Source organism: Lissotriton vulgaris, chromosome 5 (assembly GCF_964263255.1).
Source record: "Lissotriton vulgaris chromosome 5, aLisVul1.2, whole genome shotgun sequence".
NCBI classification, from domain to species: Eukaryota; Metazoa; Chordata; class Amphibia; order Caudata; family Salamandridae; genus Lissotriton; species Lissotriton vulgaris.
Genome location: NC_141693.1, coordinates 766,664,159 through 766,684,644, shown reverse-complemented (window position 1 = coordinate 766,684,644; position 20,486 = coordinate 766,664,159). Strand labels below are relative to the sequence as shown.

The window sequence follows — 20,486 nt, the reverse complement described above, 5'->3', positions numbered from 1 at the left end:
ATGGATTGACCGCCCAATCTTGCGTATCTGACTTTGGCCATTGTCATCAAATGCAGATTATCCGATCGGAGAGCGCGGCGAGGGGTGTACAAAATGAACCTTTTATGCAGATATTGTGGACCAAGTTGGTGCAAGGCGCAATTTGTTTTGCAGCTGCCTATTTTCAGTGCTCCTAACTGAAACATTATTTCGAAATTTTAAATGGTAGTGAACGCAAGAACATGACAGCAACAGTTTAAATAGTAAGCAAGAAACAGCACATTCAACGGCTCGCGTGACAGACACCGATGAAGCAGAAGTCGGGTGACGGCGGGAGCAGTGTCCTCGTGCACACCATCTCATCTCCTGCCGTTTTTATTTTCTTTTATTCTATGCGATTTTATATAGTGCGAACATTACCCGAAGGTGTCAGAGCGCTTTACAAAAGAACCAGTTGCGTTTCATAAGGACTTTGGATTACATGAGTTACATAAGAGATACAAACAGAAAAAAATTGCAAATGTACAAATTATAAACTCTAAAATCACATAGGAATGTTGGGAAGTACAAAGGTCTACTACATATACTAGTGGTTAGAGTTATATATATGTATACAAATAGTAAGTTCACTCAGGATTACATTTTAACAGCGATTAGGCTTGGACAATTATATGTTACATATTTACAGAGTCATAGTCCAGTCATGGCCCAGTCATGGCGTAGAGAACTTCCATGGAGACAAAAAAAAAAGAAAACATTTGAGAAAGTAAGTCAAAACAGTCCGGAGGTGGTCAAGAAAGGTGCGAATGGTCAATCTGGTGAAAAAGGGCGCTGACCTGTGGCAAGGATCTGTAAGATGGTGAACGCGAACAAAGACCCCAAAAATAACATGGGGGGAATGCTGGTAGAACAACAAAACCGAGTAAACAACCAGCAATGAAAAAAACCTACCCCAAAAGCGGAGCTGAATGGGGAAGGCGGCAGTCGATTCAGGAGGGAGGAAATGTTAGAGGGTTGCAGATTGCTCTTGGGGTCCTGCCGGTCCGGGGAAGTCGGCACGGGGATTAGGACAGCCGTCCCGGAAGAGGAAGACAGTGGCTGAGTCCGGAGGGTGAGCAACTCGGAGAAAATAAAAGCAGGCTCAATGGAGCAGCACAGCAGCGTCGTGCAGTGGTCCATCACTGCTTTCAAATCGATTCCACACTCCTGTGCAGCAGGGTACATGAGGGGTCTGTTACAACCGGAGTGTTTGAAACCCCGCGTATTTTTTCTTTTCTCAAACTACTACAAACTCTTGCCTTGAGTGGTGCAGTATAAACACAGTGCCCAGGGGGAGCACACCCAGGCCATTGAGAGTGGCACAAATGAGGGGGAGAGAAAGCATAAAAGGGAAAAAAAGCTTGAATCACACACATTCGCCTGGAGTGCTTCGATAAAGAGTTCCTGAAAAGCGAGCACTGGTGAAAGAATAGCAAGAGCCAATGAGAGAGGTGGTAAACAGTCTATGCTCCATGGGAATACTAAAGACAAACTGGGTGACTAATACAAATAAAGCCAGCAGATATAAAGCAAACAAAGGTGAGTGACAAAACACAAAGACAATGGTAAGAAAGGATCGGATAGCATTCCTAAGTCAGCTTTAAAAATGTCCCCAATATGTCTTTGCAAGCAGACAGATGTGCTTTCTGGTAGACTTCGACCTAGAAAATGTATGTTGATGTGGGCTTCCAATTTTACGGCGGCTGTTTGTCTGTTCCACTGCTTAGATAAGCAGTTGTGCTGAATCAAAGCAGAATGTATTCCTTTGTGCTAGGAATTCTTTAGTTTTGTGTTCTAATAAAGAAACTGTTTATTTTTTTATCATGCATAAAGTTCCAGCAGTTGGTAACTTGTATTTTAACCCCTTGGCAGCTGGGGTAATTCCCCCGCGGTGCAGGGGTGCGGGGAGGTTGTCCGCGGCCCAGCCGTGCTCATGACAAGTTGAGCTCTTCACAGACCCGGCCACTCATTAATTCTCCCGCACAGGCGGGGAATTAGCCACACGTGGGCGGGCCGTGGCCGTTATGACGAGCTGAGCTCATCATGAGCACACCTCCACTGTGACTCATGACGAGCTGAGCTCGTCATGAGCATGCAAGGTGGTAATGGTCCCACCCTTCAAATTGTATGCTAGGTTGAGCCTACTAGACAACACATGCACTGTTTCTAGGCATGCTGTGGCTTACCAAGAACACAGACGGGCTTTACTTATCATTGGTTGGCTTTCCTTGTCACTCTCCTTTGCCTGCTTCTTATTTGTGCACTAGCTTGTCAATCTTGCGCCTGTCCCTCCCATGGGCATTGCCCATTTACCACTGCTTTGATTGACTGGCATCTCTGCTTCCATTACTCGCTGTTCAAGCGCTACTTTTTAGGTCTCGGCTAGAAACGCGCGAAGCACGTTCTCGCCAGAGAACTATAGTCTGCATCACAGCGGAAAAGAACGACGAGGGGAGGCATGACCTGGCCGCGCGCAGCGTTTTCCGATCGGATAACGTTGGGCGCGTGCACTTCTGCCGACAGCATGGCAGACGAAACCAGATCGCGACGCGTGCCTCGTGGAATGCAGGGGGAGCCTGCAGAGGGGCGCGCGGCGCTGTTCATGAGGCGTGCGGCACTGATAAACAGGGCTGGCTATAGTTATCATAGTGTGCCGCCTGACTTTCAAGACATGAAATGGTTTAAATCAATGGGCGCCTCTGTCCTCTACCTGCAGTGCCTTTTAGAAAACAAATTCACTTTACTAGATTACTAGATTAAAGCCTGGTATTTTAGTTTTGTTTTATTATAACTTTTTATTATAACTTGCTGACCGCTGAAGTCTTATTTCATACTTGTTGCACATCTCCATTCGTGTCAGAGATTCCCCCTGACTGTCTAATAGTCACTCCTCAGTGTGCAGATGATGTGCTTGCTTCCTGACCCGACTCTGCGGGTAGTACTGAGCAAATCGGGCTAGAAGCAACACAGGAGCATTGGGTGCTGCAGGGTACCCTCTCAGCTATCGTATTCTGTGAGAAGTGCAGACACGGTAGAAGGTCGGATATGTCAATGGTGCGCAAGGCTGGCACCATAATCAAAGACGAGTGGAAAGGCGAGAGCCTTGCGGAGTAATAATGCTCAAGAACTCTGTGCCCTGTGCGTGAAGGAGGGTGCAAACAATGCATGCGCCTGTGCGTGCGTATATCTTTCACCTGCAGTGATATCTAGAACAGGCAGAGGCGCACATCGTTCACAGATGGACTACACGCCGAAAGGCTGCGGTATGGGTGAATGTATGGGTGCATCGCCGACAGGAGCTGGGTGGGTCACATGGGCAGGCAGAAGCAGCAGGACTGGCCACCCAAGGATAAAAGAATGGATAGACATCAGGGTCAATGAATGCATGGGTAGATGATGCCATGCAGGAAGGAGGACGAATGAATGGCTAGGTGGATGGCAGGGAGCAGTGCTTGATGAAAGCATAGAGAGAATTAAGAGATAGCTGGATGAAAGGCAGATAGGCGGCACGGTGAATGACTGAATGAACAGGAGAGATGGATAATAAAGAGTGCGAACACATGATTGGAAGGATGTATGACGTTATAACGCATACCATTACAACTACCTACCATTACAACGCGACCATTACAACGCATACCATTACAACGCATAGCGCTTAGAGGTGCTGGATAGTGGTAAGTATAATTTACTATTCCAACTCCAGTCCCCGTGGACACTAGGGAAGGTGTTGGATAGTAAATTAAACTTATTCCCTATCCTAGAGCGCCCCCCAGCGCAATGCGTTGTAATGGTATGCGTTGTAAAAGTTGCGTTGTAATGGTAGGTAGTTGTAAAAGTTGCGTTGTAACAGGTGTATACCGATTGGAAAGATGAGCTATAGGCGAGCAGTTCGTAAGGAGAGAAGCACACACCTAAAAGACCGGTTTTAGCATGGAAAATCGATTTTATTGTGGGCAATTATTAGCAAAGGACCATTGTCTCTGGTAATATGTACACCAGGTGTATTTCAAGCATACATACAGTATATATTAGAGCATGGTTGTGCAATATAGAAATATTACATGCATATGACACTCAACATTGTTAATAAACAACACGTTTTCACTATTCAGCAAACCGTGTCTGTTGCGCATGTGTGCGGTGCGCAGCGTGCACTCTGCACAGTGTGAATCAGAATGTAGCCTGTGGAACTGTGCACTGTGACCCCTGTGCATGTCCTGCAGTGTGCAGTGAGTGCACAGCGTTTATAGTGCACACGTCACCTCTTAGCGGAGCTGTATCCATTCCGTTCACCCAGCCTTGTTCTCTTTTGTGTTTTAGCACTCTATGAGAGTGGTTGTATTTTAGAGCAGTCTTTGTCGTGTACTTCTCTCCTTCTGTGCTGCTCTGTCTCCCTCTCTGTTACACTCAGTTGTGTGCATCTCCCCATTGCTTCCCCCTGTGTTTCCCTGTGCCTCCCACCCAACCCGTGTTGCACAACCCATCTCTCCCACCCCTCTCCAGGTTGCCTTAGTATACGTGTCACTCATCTTCCCTTGTGTTGCTTTCGCGTTCATCCATCCAACTCTCCCAGTGTTGCTTCCACATTCGTCCCTCTCTTATGTTGCTTCCGTGTTCCCTTCATGTTGGTTCAGACTCACTGTTGCGTCCATTTGCCCTGGTAGCTTTTGTTTCTCCGCTCAGCCCCCCACTCACTTTAAAAAATGGTTTTGCACACTCTATTTTGTTTTTAGTTACTAATCCAACTCTGATCTGTAACTGAAAAGGAAAAAAATCGCCAGCTTGTTTTTTTTAACTTTATCCATGCCGCACAGCATCGTGAATGCTGTGCAGCATGGCTAAAAAACTATTGGCTAAGCCAATAGAATGGCAAGATCTGTTGGCTTTACCAATGCTTGTATTTGGTGTGTACAAAGTTAAAAAATCAGAAAGCCCTTGTGCTGGAGGAAGCTGCAGAGAACATGGGCATCAGCTTATTGCAGAGTGTGAGATTCCATTAAAACATTGTGTTGTTTTGTCAGTGTAGAACACTTAGCAGTGCAAACACCTCAGTAGTGTTGAATAAAATCATTCAGTGGGTCAGGGCTTCCAGATGGTCATTCATTCTGTCTTCCCTCCCTCATCCAAGGTGGGAAAGGTCATCTCAAACAGAAATATCTACAGGACTCCTGAAGAGCCATTTTGTGTTCTTGTTTTCTCATTTGTTGATTGTGAAAGACTGACCACTTTTATTTTGCCCATTTCTGTTCTCTCCTGCTCCCAGTGACATAGGAGTGCTACCAGTGGTTTACAAGTCAATCACGGTAAATGTTTCATTCTCTAGACATTTGTCCTTTTGTTGTCCATAACTGGATATTGATGAGAAAGGGGATCATAGTCCTTTTCTATTACTATTCTTTCTGAATGTTTATTCTACCTCTGTTGATCTGGGATTCCCCTCCTACTAAAGTTACTTTGGGATGCTCTGATCTCTACATCACCACTGCTATTTCCACTCCTCTTCTGGAACACTTCAACTACTATTGCATCTTGTATCTGAATAACCTGCATGAGGAACTTCCTATTCTCTCCACTGATTCATGGTTCTCCCTACTTCTCATGGTATACTTCGAGCTGTACACATATGCAGTTTCATTCTTTTGACTTTAACATACTCTTCTCCATCTTTGGGTATTTTGTCTGCAACTCATTTCTAGCTTTTTTTGAGTAAGTACGGTGTGACTTCAGTACCAATGCGTCTTGTGCACACTTTTCTAAGATCATTGTTGATTCGAGATTTTTCTGTGTTTTTTGTGATTCTTTTCCCAAGATTATTCTGATCATAACACAACATGTGTATTTATAAAGCGCATGTTCCACCCCAACTGGCATCATGGAGCATACAGCTCTGGGAATTTGTCCACCTTTGAGTCATCCTGAATTCTGGCCCTGTGGTTGCAATTTACATGCTCTTACTGCAGCGGGGACTGTAACATCTGATAATGGTGGCAGGAGGAAATATCTGTGATTTTGCTAAATGATGAACATCATTAACCTCTACTGCTTTTTGGCTTCTCACAAGGGCCTTTCACTTCTTGCATGCAGTGTTCACATTGTATGCATTTCCTTACTCTTAGATTTAGAAATTTCTAGTAGATGAAGAATAGATCTTTGGTATTATCACATTTTTCTAATTATCATAAATGGTTTGCAATAAAGTCTTCATTTCAATGACTTTAGATTCTTAAAATCCTAAGTCTGAACAAGGTAAAATCCCCACTACATCCAGGAGGTGAACCAGGGAATAGTCAAAATTCTTTTGTCTCTAGCATCCCCTCTTCTAAGCCAATGTTGGTCTTTCGCTCCAAATGTATTCAACAGTTCCGTCACAGTTTAAACCAGGTTAAATATTCAACAGTCTGATTGTGCATACGCAACAGTTAATATTATTAACTGTTGTATACAATAGTGATATTGGAGAACTGATTATTGTCCATGCAAGATAGTGATACCTTGGACCTGTGTAGGTTGACATCTGAAAGGGAAGCCTAATTGTGCTTGGCTGACATGGTTATAGCTTCTGAAGAGTCGAAGAAGTACTGTTGGGAATGGTCAACGAGCTATAACAATTAAAACGATTAATGGTGTATTACTGTTTAATTTTAATGATTATATTCAGCAGATGCAAATTAAATTACTGCTTACACTGATGACGAGGTGATCTATTCTTCTAATCCTACAGCTGTCCTCGATTTTATTATAGATGAACGTAATACATTTGGTGCATTTTCTGACAATAAACTTCACATAGCTAAAACACAAGTCCTTCTTAACTTCCGGCCACAAATTCCGATACTTGGGGTCAGCTCGTTGGTCACATATTTAGGTATTCTGCTTAATGCACAAGTGGCACAAATTGTCAAGTTAAATTAAGAGACTCTCTTACAATCTGTTATAAAGAAATGAAAATGCTGAAATAAGTTACCCATTAACAATAGTAACATGAATGAACTATCCAAATTCTTATATTTATCTTGGGCAATTCACTTGCCGGTCCCAAATTCCTTTTTAAAACAATTAGAAGGCGCCAACTGCAGTTTTATTTGGGGTTATAGGCAGGGAAAGCATGCAATACGGGTTATTAAATTTCCTACTAATGGGGGTGGGTTCTTCAGCTTCCTGACTTCAAGTTTTATTAATGAGCTGCGCGTCTCTGCATTTTTCTGACATTTGGCAATTTGGACTCTATTTTCTGCTATCTTTTAACTCTTGGACCTGATTGTAGATTGTTTTTGTATAGACTTGGGAACCCCAACTATTTCCAGTTGGTTAGATTTAAGCTTATTATGCATATATCATATATATGGCACAAGATCTTTACTAAATATTATTTTCCCCTTTTGCATTCGGAAATACCTCTATGGGGAAACCTAATGCTTCTGGCTATATTTCACGATCCAACTGGCAGAGCCTAGTCCCACTATGGGGTCGAGCACTTAAAGCGTCTCTATGATTTAAATGGGTTACGTTCATTCAAAGGGCTTCACTCTACTTTTGATCTCCCTCACCATTTTTTATTGAAATATTTACAGATCAGGAATTACTTCATGGTTGTCTGTAAGATTACGACAACAGTTACAAGCTCCAATTTACTTACTTGTTTGCATAAGGCACCCAACAAGTCATTGATTAGCACTGTCTACCAAAGTCTGTCACTATAGGGCAAAAGGCTGTCCTAATTTTGCTGCTAAATGGAGTAATACTCTGCCTCACAAAACACTACCTTCCAAAATTCTTGCCGCCTTCAAGACTGTAGAGGGTTTGGTACATTCCATTAAATTAAAATTGGAGCAATTTAAAACCATATGTCTGAAATATTACACTCATGATATGATTACAAGGTGGGCAGAGAACTACAGGGAGGATAAGACCAAGTGCCCCAAGTGTGGTTGTGTGGCGGCAGATATCTTACATATGTTTGCTACTTGCCCTAACTTGGGGGAGTTTTGGGCAGGTGTGAATCAGCTTTCTAGCTCCTGCATTGGTTACGACACACAGTTTACGTATAAGGAGATTATGCTAGGCTATAGATTGAAAGCAGATCTTGGGTTAAAAGGAATATTAGCTATAATCATTATGTCGACCTGGCTCTGCATTGCCAGAACCTGGATTTCTTCATTACCTCCTATGAAAGCTGAGTGGTGAGCAATTAGGAGTCAAATTTACGCGTTGATACTCGCACTAGCTAAATCAAGGAGGTCTCGCGCTATTAAACAATTTGATCGCATTTGGGCTAGGTTCAGTTGGGATCCATAAATCAATGTTAATTCTGTTACTATTGGCGAATCTGCTTGAACTATCGGCCTAGCAGCGCGGGTTTGCGCGAGATTATGGTAAAAGTCTAGCCTTGTTTTCGGGTATTTTGTCTAATTGTTATCGCTGTTTAACATACTGTCAAGTGCCCGAGTGGCTATACAATTATATATTTGTTTTTCTTTTTATTTGCCATCCTGGTGTAATTGCAAAGTGCTTTAAAGTTGGGGGTAATTCTTCACCAAATGTAATAAATGCATTTATTAATTGCCTAAACTATTTTTGATCATGCTTGACTTTATATGACAATAAGAAAAAAAAAGAAGGAATCACTGTGAGACTCGTACATTTTGTATTGCTCATAAACAGGCAGCACTGGGGTGTTTTGAGGGCTATGCATCAATGGAGAGCAAAAACAAGGGACAATTTCCCCAAAATAGGTGTGGCGCACAATCAAATGAAAAGTTTGTTTTTAGGGGTTGGTAAAATCATTTTTCTTGTCTAGAACATTCATAGTTTTCACACAACTTTCGCATTTTATGCAAAATACATGTTACTGGTCGTCAGAGGGAAACTTATATTTCTACATATCTACATAATGCAAAAAAAGTCACTTGAGTTACTAGTTAGGCCGAAAAATGTATTGCAGCCGCAGCAAAACAAGTTTTACAGTTTTTGCAAAGTACTTTCTTCGCAACCCTTTCTCCACCAGGTGAAATGAATACAAAAGCACATAACTGAGAAATATACACAAATATACCTTCAATACAATTTTTTTTAAATTATGTGATTTTGCTCGTGTGATAAAAAATTTCGCCGATTGTAATTATTTTTTAACCAGCAAAAACAGACACGTCCTCGTTATTGTTTAGGAAATTGTTATATAAATGACCATTGACAAACTGCAACAAATTGTTCCTTATCTCTTTGCACAGTGATGATTGTGGGCCTGCTGAGATACGCACATGTGATTGAACATTACGGCCCATCTCTCCTGAACACAGTGTCCTTTGCGCTGGGCTGGATCTGTGCGGCTGGCCTGACCATGGTTGGCAGCTTCCAGGTAAGGCTTTGGTGGCATGTCAGTCGCACTCTTTATTTTGATGCTTTTTATGAAAAATATGCACATCCCAAATGGTTTAACCTGTTGTGAGCGCACGTTATGTGGAAACATCACTAAAAAGTAAAGTAAAAAAGAATGAGGGCAAGACCAGAATGACAGAGCTACACATCAAGCTATGGAAAATCAGTAAAACAACCCAATCCTTGTTTTAAATAGTTTTTGCTATACTTGGCTCCGGTGGGTGGGTTTGAGGGGATGGCGCTGGCTGGGGGTGGAGCAAGCGGTACCTGCAGTAATAAAACTGTCATTACTAGTACTTTTTAAAGTTCCACTTTATTGGTCTCTACCATCTTGGGTGATATATTTTAGCCTTTTTGAAGGAGGAACCGCCAAGTCCTGTGAAGCAGCAGTTAAAAGGATACTAACGTCATTTTTTTAAATACAGGAATTATTATAGCTAAAAAAAACATCACACACAACCCGGAACCTAGTGTTAGGCTGTAAAAAATATGTATTATCGGAACTGGTGGGGCGCTAAGTTTACTAAGCAGCCCTTCACTGGTGCTGCCAAATCCTGAGGTTGCTGAATACCAAATCTGACTGGTCTTGACTACACCTTTTTTCGCTTTTTTCCAATACCCTACACTTCTTGTCTCTTTAGCTCATGTATGCAGGTTCTTTTTCATCCTGCTTTCTACCTTTGTCACAGTTTTTATGTTTGTCTCTTTAGATCTTCCTGTTTTGCCTTTCTCTAAGTTGCTGTGGTTCAAAGTCTGAGGAAAAATAAATCCTAGTCCTCAAAATTGAGTGGTGGTCCCCACCACCTGCCACCCCTGGAAGAAACTAATTCGGAAACCAAGCTCAAAGTCCACACTCCTATTCCTCCAATTTTCTGATCTGAGCATAGAAGCAAGTTCTCTATTGTAATGTTCGTACTTTCCCCCACAGGACACACTGACACAGGTATATGTGTAGAACTTCCGTTTATTGCCAGTAACATACAAGATATGAGCCAAGGGCGCCGAGCGTCTAACTATGCCAAGCTCCGGTCGCCAACTGCCGTTTTCTCCGTTCGCGCCTTTCCCTTCTACTCGTGTGAGCATGCGCGCCTATCCGCTCTAGCCTACGGCGTGACGCGTCATCGCGTATACGCCCGTCGACTAGAGCGCACACCACATATCTCCCCCCTTTACCAAAAACAAAGTCAAAACATTTTCCCCCAACAGTGAGGAGTCCTCCAGCTGTGAACATTGTCTATGTGGGGCTCCCGGGGGAGGCCGGCACCAACTAGTGTCCGTCCATCACAAAGTCACTATAACGAGAGGGCACCACAACTGCCCTTCCGCTGCGGGTGTGTCTTACCGGCATGTTCTCTCTCGCCTCTGTCTCTCCTTGGGACACCCCAGCTTCTCTCATGTCTGTTCTCTGCTCTGCATTCGCTTGTACTCCTCCTCCGTCGGTCGGCCTGGCTCTCAGGACAACCTCTTCACTGTCATCGCCCGCACCTTCACCTTGGTTGTCTGTGCCAAACTCAGAAGGAGGTCTAACCTCTGGTTGATCCATGCATCTTTCGACTTCCTCAACTTTGGGCCAGACTAATATTTTATTGACTCTGGCCATGCGATCTTGTGACCAGACCTTGCCGTCACTGAGGAGAGCCGCCCTGCCACGCACCTCTTTGACTTGTAACGGCTGGCTGAATTTGCTTTCGCCATTCTTCTGTAGGGTGGGAAGTTTAATCCTAACCCACTCCCCTTCTTCCAGCGCCGTTTCCTTTGTGCTGCGTCGCTTGTCATAGTGTGCTGCATAGATCTTCTGGGCCTTCTCCAGATTGTGCTGCACCACCGCTGGGGACCACTTGCTGGTGAGGGTCTTCTCCCTCCATGCTACGTTGTCCCGGGTGAAGGGATGCCGTCCTCTTAACACTTGGAACGGACTATACCCCACTACAGAGGGCGTTATCCGGTAGGCCCATAGCATGTTCATCACTTCCACCTCCCAGTCTTTTCCTTGCGATATGGCTGCCTGGATGGAGCCCATGAGCACCCTATTGAACCTTTCGACCTGGCCGTTGCAAGCTGGATGGTACACGGCAGTGTGTCTCACCTTGATCCCGTTCCTCTTCATGTATCTCCCCCACTTGTCCGACACAAATTGCGGTCCGTTGTCGCTGAGGATGGTTTTGGGTATTCCTTCTCTGAGGAACACCCCAGTTAGGAACTTCAAGATCATGTCCGTATCCATCGACTCTTGTATGTCCACTTCTGGCCACTTAGAATACTTGTCTATTAACACACAGATGTACTTATTCACGCCTCTACTGTCCAGAACGGGCCCCAGAATATCTATGGCCACATCCTCCCATGGGCCATGCGGGGTGTCGAACTTCCCCAGTGCTGGTCGGAGTGGGCGGAGCACCTTGTCCGCTCCTTGGCACTGTCCGCACTCCCGCACTTGTCTCTCGATGTGGGCATCCATTCCTGGCCACCAATACATCTGTTTGACCAACGCCTTGGTTTTCACTATGCCCAGATGCCCCTCGTGGAGCAATTTCAGCAGTCGGGGTATCAGCGTCACTGGGGGCACCACTCTCTCTCCTCTGTACAAGAATATCCCCGAGTCACTCAGGGACAATTCTTCTCTCATTTCATAGAAACGTCGGACGCCCTCCGTTAGCTTCTTCTTGTCCGGCCACCCCGACGTGAGATGTTTCCTTACTTCCATCTTCTCCTCGTCGAGCTCGTAAGCCGCCTGCCATTCCTGCGCACTGATGGATGACTTGTGATCCTCCATGCTGGCGACCATCTCCTCTGTGTCCGGGGTCTCTCCCGGCGCCTCTTCCATGGCCGATGCCCGGCTGAGGTAATCAGCTACCCTGTTTTGCGTACCTGGAAGATATTCTACGTCGTATGTATAGTCTAGCAACTTTAGGGTCATTTTCGCTATCCTCGGGGTGGCTGTGTCATGGCCCGATGACGTTAACACTTTGATGAGTGGCTTGTGATCAGTCTGGAGCCTGAATCTCGTGCCCCATATGAACTGACGAAATTTGCTCAACGCCCACGTGACCGCCAACATCTCCTTTTCAATTACGCTGTACCTTTGTTCCGTCGGGGACAGCGCCCGGGATGCAAAACTGATGGTTTCTTTGGTTCCATCCTCCCTTTCCTGCGCCAAGACGGCCCCCAAGCCCTTGTCGCTTGCGTCTGTTGTTACCATAGTCTTGCCCGTGGGGACATACCCCTGCAGTGGGATGGCATGGCTGATACAGTCTTTAATGGACTCAAACTCGGACTGGGCCTCCTTGTCCCATTCAAATTTTGTATTGTGCCTGATTAGTTGTCTCATCCTGTACGTTCTCGTGGCAAAGTGTCTGACAAACTTGCTGTAATACTCGGCCATTCCAAGGAATGACCGCACTTCCTCCTTGGTTGTTGGGGCTTTGGCGTCCTTTATTGCCTTCACGTTTTGCTCCTTCGGCGAGATGCCATGCGTTCCTATCTCGTGCCCTAGGTAGGTCACTGAGCGAGACCCAATTCTGCACTTGCTCCATTCCGCCGTCAGTCCTTTGCCTTGCAGCACTCCCAGCACTTGATGTAGTTTCTTGTCGTGCTCGCCTTTGTCGGAGCCCATCACTAGGATGTCGTCTTGGAAGTATTGCACTCCCGATATGTCCTTAAACAACCTGTGCATCAACTTCTGGAAAACGGCCGCAGCGGATGCCAGGCCGAAGGGCATTCTCCTGAATTGGTAGCATCCAAAGGGCGTTATGAAGGCTGTGTACTTCCTGCTCGACGGGTGCAGTTCTATCTGGTAATATGCAGACGTGAGGTCTATGGTGGAAAAGTGGGTGATGCCTTTCGTCCTTGCCAGCATCTCCTCTATTCTGGGGAGCGGGAACCTTTCCACTATGAGGTTTTTGTTGAGCTCCCTCAGGTCCACACAGAGCCTGACCTTTCCATTTGGCTTTTTAACCACTACCAAGGGCGATAGCCATTCCGCACTGTCCACTGGCTCGATGATATCTAGCTCTTCCAACTTCCGTAGTTCCTGGCGCACCGCCTCACTCGTGGATATCGGAATGTTCCGGACCTTGTGCACTACTGGTACTGCTCCCTCCTTAAGGACCATTTTATGCACGAATTTGTCCAGTTTGCCTACCGTGCCCTCAAAAACCTTGGGGTATGCTGCCTTCCAGTCTTCCTCCTTCGAGAGGGGCCATTCGTCTGTCAGCAGGATCTGTTCTTTCCCTCCAGGATTGAGTATGATTCCGAGATCACCTGCGTCTCTCCATCCCAGTACAGATGGGCCCTTTTCTGCCACATACAGGGTGCACGTGGCCGACCGTCCTCTGAATTCGAACTCCAAGTCCCTGCATCCTACCAGTGGAATGGAATCCTCGGTATACGAGATGGGTCTGATGTCCGGCGGCTCCAGGTCGGGTCCTATGACTGGCACAAAGTCCTCTTCCCATATCGACCTTTGCACGATGGTCCAGGGGGACCCTGAATCCACAGCCACATGTACCTTGACGCCCCCGATGCGCATGTCGGTGCGGGGCTTATCCCTTCGCTTACCGGATACGTCGAGCACTTGATCCTCTATGCACAGCACCAGGTCATCCTCTTCCTGGTCGTCTTCCTCACTTACGTCGGCCGTGGCCGCATCGATGCACTTGACCGTGGTCTTCGTCCCTTTCTTTCGGCAGACCTTTTCGAAGTGACCGGTCAACCCACAGAATGAGCACCTGGCGCGGAACGCGGGACAACGCCTGTCTTGGGCCGCGTGCGCCGCGCTGCCGCATCTGTAGCACGCGAATTTCGTTCCCTGGCTGGGGCGAGACGTCTGCTTCCCAGCCCCTCTTGTGTCCTTCTTCGGGTCTCCGTAAGCGCTTTTGGGCTTGCTGGATTGTGGTGCCTCATCAATCTTGTTGATCATCTGTCTCGGCCCACTTTCTCTTTTTGCCGCGTCTGCGCCTCTCTTCGACATTTCCGCCTTCTTGACCATCGCCACAACTTCTTTCAGGGTTGTCTCATTCATCGCCCATAGCTTGTCTTGGACTGCTCTGCTGGTGGTGTGCATCACAATTTGGTCTTTGATGTATTCATCCTGCAGGTTCCCATACCTACACGTGATTGCTAGCCGGCGGAGGGCCGCCACATAGTCATCAATGGATTCTCCAGCCTCTTGTTTTCTCTGTTGGAAGTTATAGCGGTCTATCGAGACGCACACTGCTGGGCGGTAATGGCTGTCCAGGTCGTCCAGTGCATTCACAAAGACGTCCGTCTCCGCCGCACCCCTCTCTTTGGGCACCAGATTCTTAAACACCCTGACCCCTTCTGGGCCTAAGTTGTGGAGTAACAGACTCTTTTTTCTTTCCGGCTTGTATTCACCCTTGCTTTCATCTTCAAGGGCCTCAATGTAATTGAGGAAATATTCCTTCCAGTCCTCCCATTTTAGTTGGGGTTCGCCTGGTCTGGTTAGGAACGGGACGGGCGCCATTAGGGCTGACGCCTGATTCGCCATTCTGGCTTCGCCTCTGGGTTCTCCTTCCTGGGCCCTTTGGGCAGGCGCACCAGACGTCCCTGCGCTCACTGCCGTGTCGCCTTGGCCCCTTGGGCTACCTGGGGTATTGTCCCTCGTAGTATGTGCTTCCTGCGCTGTCTTCCCCCTTTCCTCTGGCTTGGGGGTGTCTCCCTTGGTTGCCAGGTTGCTGGCTGGGGGCTCTTGGGGTCTTGGGCCACACTAACCTGGCTTGTGAGGCTGGTGTTCCTGGCCGTGCTGCTGCGCTGCTGCCACGCCCTTGCTCCTCCTTGCAGGACCCGTGCCTTGCTGGCTCGTGGGAGTAGGCCGTGGGGGTTTTTTTTTTCTTGCCGTCGTCCACTGCACCTGGTGGTGTCCGGATCTCAGCCTCGTCGCCACTGTAATGTTCGTACTTTCCCCCACAGGACACACTGACACAGGTATATGTGTAGAACTTCCGTTTATTGCCAGTAACATACAAGATATGAGCCAAGGGCGCCGAGCGTCTAACTATGCCAAGCTCCGGTCGCCAACTGCCGTTTTCTCCGTTCGCGCCTTTCCCTTCTACTCGTGTGCGCATGCGCGCCTATCCGCTCTAGCCTACGGCGTGACGCGTCATCGCGTATACGCCCGTCGACTAGAGCGCACACCACATCTATAACGTTTACCCTACTAGTAAATGTAATGATTTGGGACTCTGAATTTCTGTGAAGTTTGACTAAGTGATTTTCCAGAAAGATTTGCCAAAACGAAGCTTTTTATATTGAATATTTTTATTTTTGAACAAGTGTCCACCATGGCAGCAGGCACCAAACCTATAAGTGTGCCAACTCAACACAAGTGCAGAATTAGTGTGCCACTGTCAACCTCTAGGCAATGTCTTTTGCATGTTTTCCGAATAAGGAAACATCTGTGCCCCACTCCACGCCTCTCAGATTCATTTAGATAGGATCGAGAGGAGAGCAAACAGGGAGACAAGTGAAGCAAACCACAAGGAGAGACAAACTAATATTCCCAACAACCATCCCATTGAACTCCCCCAATCAAGAGCGATCCAAACCACACTGTGCCTCATTGCGACATATTCCCTTAAACAACTGACAGATTTGGTGTAAATAGCATATCAGCAGTTTTTGAAATGCCTTTATTTTAATAATGGCCATGAAGAGTTTAACTGCCGTGTTTGAGGACAAGCAGGTGTTTTCTATGCAGATATAACACTTCAAAAGTATTGATGGTGTTCACTTACTTTAAAGTTCATTTCTGGCTTCAAAGAAGAACCTGTTGCTTTAAAAAGCTCTATAAGGAATAAAGCAAAGTCACATGACTTCCCTACACCTAAGCCTCAAACATTGCCAGAGACAGAGCAGGTTAAGACTATGGCCAGTTTGGAACGAACAGTGGGGAATTCTTCAAATCTGAAAAACTGTTTCTATTTTTGTAGGTGGGAAATTAGATTTTACTTTATCCAAGAAGGGTCTAGCCACAGCTTGGCAGCAAAACTCTTTTCATGATTTGCAATTGTTAGCTGGGTAGAATGGCCAAGTGAGGGTCATAGATTCAAGTTTAAAGGCCCGAGCTAGGTTACAGCCTTTGTGCTCATGTCAGGAAAGAGCACAATTTGGCTTGCCTATGAAGGTCGGTCTTTATCGAGAATTAATTTATTTATTTTATGTTGCTGTGCCTATGAGCTGGACGTTAGTGTGCTTTACAGTTTTACAATTATGGAGAACTGTATTCTCTTTACACAATAAACCTCTGAAGCCTCTATCATGGAACTTGACTTCTTCAACGTTTGTCATCAAGTGGGGGATGAAAGGGGTGGGAACTTGCGGAAGGAGAGGACACCTATACGCATTCCAATGTCAGACTGCGCACATGTGGTGGAAACTGCAGGCTAGGAATTGGTGGAACGGGGAGTTTTTGTCGAATACCTGTAAATGCGCAAAGGAGGACATCACATGCCTAGAGTTAGTTGCAAAGTCAACAGGTGAGTTTTTAGTTCTTTCCTAAATTTTAGGCAATCTCCTTAATGCCCAAGGTGCTCGGGAAGAGATCTACAATGAGGGGGTTACCCCTGAAGGCAATTGAAATTAGGACTGATGGGAATAAAATGTTTTTTTTTCTAGCATCAAAATAATCTTACTTGGGAGTTTTTTTTTGTTACCATCAATGATTTTCCAAGTGGATACATGATGGGAGGGATGTTGGAAGTGGAATATTTTGAAAGTAATGTACGCTGCTTTTACAGTGCATTCTGGCTTCTTTTAAGATTATGTGCTCAAACCTTTTCATAGCTGCTCTCTGTGTTTTGTTGCTGAATGTAGCACCGTTTTGACCTATGCTAAAAAAGCTTTTAGAAGATTGATCAGGGTGGAATTTCATGACCTTATGCATGATACAAGGTTCACGAAACGCGTCGAGTGCGTTTGTGACTAAAAACACTTATTGAACTGAGCTGTGGCCTGGATATCGTTCTGTTGGAAAGTAAGGAGAACGACTATCGAGTGAATACGGGGGAGCGGCCATCAGAGCTTTTTCGCCAAAGAGAGGTGGATATATATATATATATATATATATATATATATATCACACACCAAGGTTGCCCCAAAGAAGATCCCCCACTCGGAGGGTTATCCGCACAAGCACCGCAGGTAGCAGCAATCACAGCCCATCAGTATGCGCCATTAATGCCAAACGCGTTTCGAGCTTCAACTTCACTCTTCATCAGTGGCAAACAAGGAGGTTGAAGGTTTTTAGTTGGGAAGCCAAATTTATTTGAATTGCACAAGACCTGCCCATGTGGGCGTAGGCAAAGTGTAGCTTCATAATTAATGTAGTCCATCTTTGTTAATGCCAAGTTCTTGTAGTCCCAATACTGACCCAAGTGGGTTCCAAAGCTCCCAAGACATAACTCATCCTAAGCCACTGATGAAGAGCGAAGTTGAAGTTCGAAGCGAGTTTGGCATTAATGGCGTGTGCTGATGGGCCACACGTATACTTCTTTGGACAGACGCGTTTCGGCTACACGCCTTCCTCAATGTCACACAGTAGTTTTGAAAACTGCCATATTTAAAAAGTAAAACAGTCAACATGGAGAGGGGACTAGCCCTTCATTACATTCATGAAAATAAGAGGACCAACCGTGATTTCAGTTAATGTAAAATCGGCAGCCATAATGAAATGTCTGAATTACTTCATTCTCCTTTTCTTTGTCTATAATGCGACCATATCTTATGAATGGCTTTGTGTTGATATTGTAAATTCTGTGACATCTCTTAATGTCTTACCCCATATTGCACTAATCAATTCATAATTGATTGATTTTTTATAGAAGAGAACAGTTCATTTATACTGTCCCAAATGGGCTTGCGGCACAGTCAGATCTGCAACCAAAATGGAAAATGAAAGTACTTACCGTATTTTCCGGCGTATAAGATGACTTTTTAACCCCTTAAAATGTTCTGGAAAGTTGGGGGTCGTCTTATACGCCGGGTACCAAACTTTACGGTATGTGTTCATGCGTTTTTACATAGTGCGGACTTCACCCGAAGGTGTCAGACCGCTTCTCAATAGAAAATGGTGCATTACAGGAGGAAAAAGTGACATGTGTGCAAGTAGAGGTACGGTATAATATTGAAATAAATGGAGGGCACTCAAACACAAGAACTAATGTTACGTAGGTGATGGTGGCACTGTGGAAGCACTGTGCAAGTATCGATAGCAAATAAAAAGTAATAGGCAAATAGAACAAATGGCGCCGTGAATGACCAAAATCACTATGCAGGACTGCGTTGGAAGTGGGGGTAGTCTTATACGGCGAGTATAGCATGAAACCTACATTTTATCATGAAAAGTAGGGGGTCGTCTTATACGCCGAGTCGTCTTATACGCCGGAAAATACGGTAATTATCCTTTCCTTTACAAATGGAGCAACCGTGCCTGCTACGTGTCCTTGTATCACTCTTGCCTTTTTATAATCTGTGCAAATAGTGTGGGAACATTCAGATAAACCTTGCCCCTTATTGTAACAATCAATTCATAATTCTCTGATTCTTTTCAACATATAACAATTCATCAATACAGCCCTGGATGGGCTTACAATAAGGTCTTGTACCTGGGGCTCCTGTTTTCTATTCCTAAAACACCAAAGTGGTCTGCTGTCTCATTATGCCCTGAATGGGTTGTCACATCATGTTTGTATTACGTTCTCATCCTTATTTTTAGTGGGATTGGCACTTTTATCACTGGGTCATATTGCTATTTCATGTGTTTCTATTGATTGATCCAGCTGTTACTATTGGACAAAGAATCTTCCTCAGCAAACTATCTATTAGTATAGGGATGCTTCACTTACTGATGTTCATTCTCTTTGTCTCATTCTATATGAACCCAGAGCTCTTCCTCATTATTCAATCCTTGTCGGGCCTTAGTTTGTAATTCTACAATGTAACGTGATTCCAATTTTCTCAGTTTCCTGCTTCTGTCACCCACTCTCTCACTTTTAGGGACCTGATCCAGACAGAAAAACTTCAACAAATTTACGTGTTTCTACTCAAAATGCAGCGCTACTGGATATGTTGTGTTGTGGTTCTTTATCCACTTGGACGCTAAGGGGATCCAGCCCATATAATGAGATTTCCATTGAAATGAATGGGCAGTTACCCTTGTCATTAGCATCCAAGAGGTTAAAGCACACATGTGCTCAAAAAACCCCACTTTTTGGTAGGGTGGATGGTGCTCCCTACGTAATTCTTACTGCACGGACACACCAAACAATAAACCGTGTAGTCGGAATTACAGTGCATCAATTTGCCCATCTTGCGCTTCGTTTTCCTCCCTGGTATGTTGAACCCCTTAACTTTATGGCTATTCCGGCATGCTTTACAGCTCATGCAAGGATAAAATCCTGTAATCAGATCTTTTTTCTTGGGGCACTTTCTGAAATGACTCTTCACCGGATTTTTGCAACCAGAGTTTATTCAAAGAAAGTTTCTAAACAAACACAGGTATACAGGCAGCTATTATGGGAAAGTGCAGAAATATTTCAGTGCTTCAGGTCGTCCAGGGTGGAAAGAGGGTATTCCCGTGCTTGTCAATACATTGCGTGCTCTATAGAAACACTCGGGGCACAGAAGAGAAATATTTGTGCCACATAAGTGAAGCCGTGCCTTGTTTAATGTATCAGTGACGCACTGGGAAAATGCCAGGGATAGAAAGGGCATCTGTCTTCTTACCGGAGTACAACACATCATTTGTCCTCTGCGAGTTAATAGCGCATCAGTGTACCACGAGAACATAAAATATGACAGGAATTGCTATTACATGGCACAGTGTTGCCTCCAGCTGAGGAGGCTCTTCTAATATGTCATCGTTACTCTAGTATTGTTGGCATTTGCCAGTAAGAGCAGGGGGCTGGGCCTGGTGGATAAGATGACTACAGCATCCACTGCTGGGGCATGTGCTTACCCTCGTGGTCCCTTTTCCAATCTTGGTGGCTCCACTTAGCCTCTCATCCTTCTGAGCTTGATAAAATGAGCTCTTTTGAGCCAGATAGCACCAAACATCCATTTCTTTAGTTAGCGCC

At 45.3% G+C, this 20,486-nt stretch overlaps 1 protein-coding gene across 1 annotated transcript in view; it reads left to right on the top strand.

Moving 5' to 3' along the window:
• Nucleotides 1-20,486, top strand: part of LOC147711528 (transmembrane protein 150A-like) — a 693,781-nt gene that overhangs the window by 516,063 nt on the left and 157,232 nt on the right. Inside the window, exon 5 of the mRNA XM_086922226.1 lies at nt 9,249-9,376. Within this exon, the coding sequence (XP_086778352.1) occupies nt 9,249-9,376 (128 nt within the window). The remainder of the gene's footprint in view (nt 1-9,248; nt 9,377-20,486) is intronic.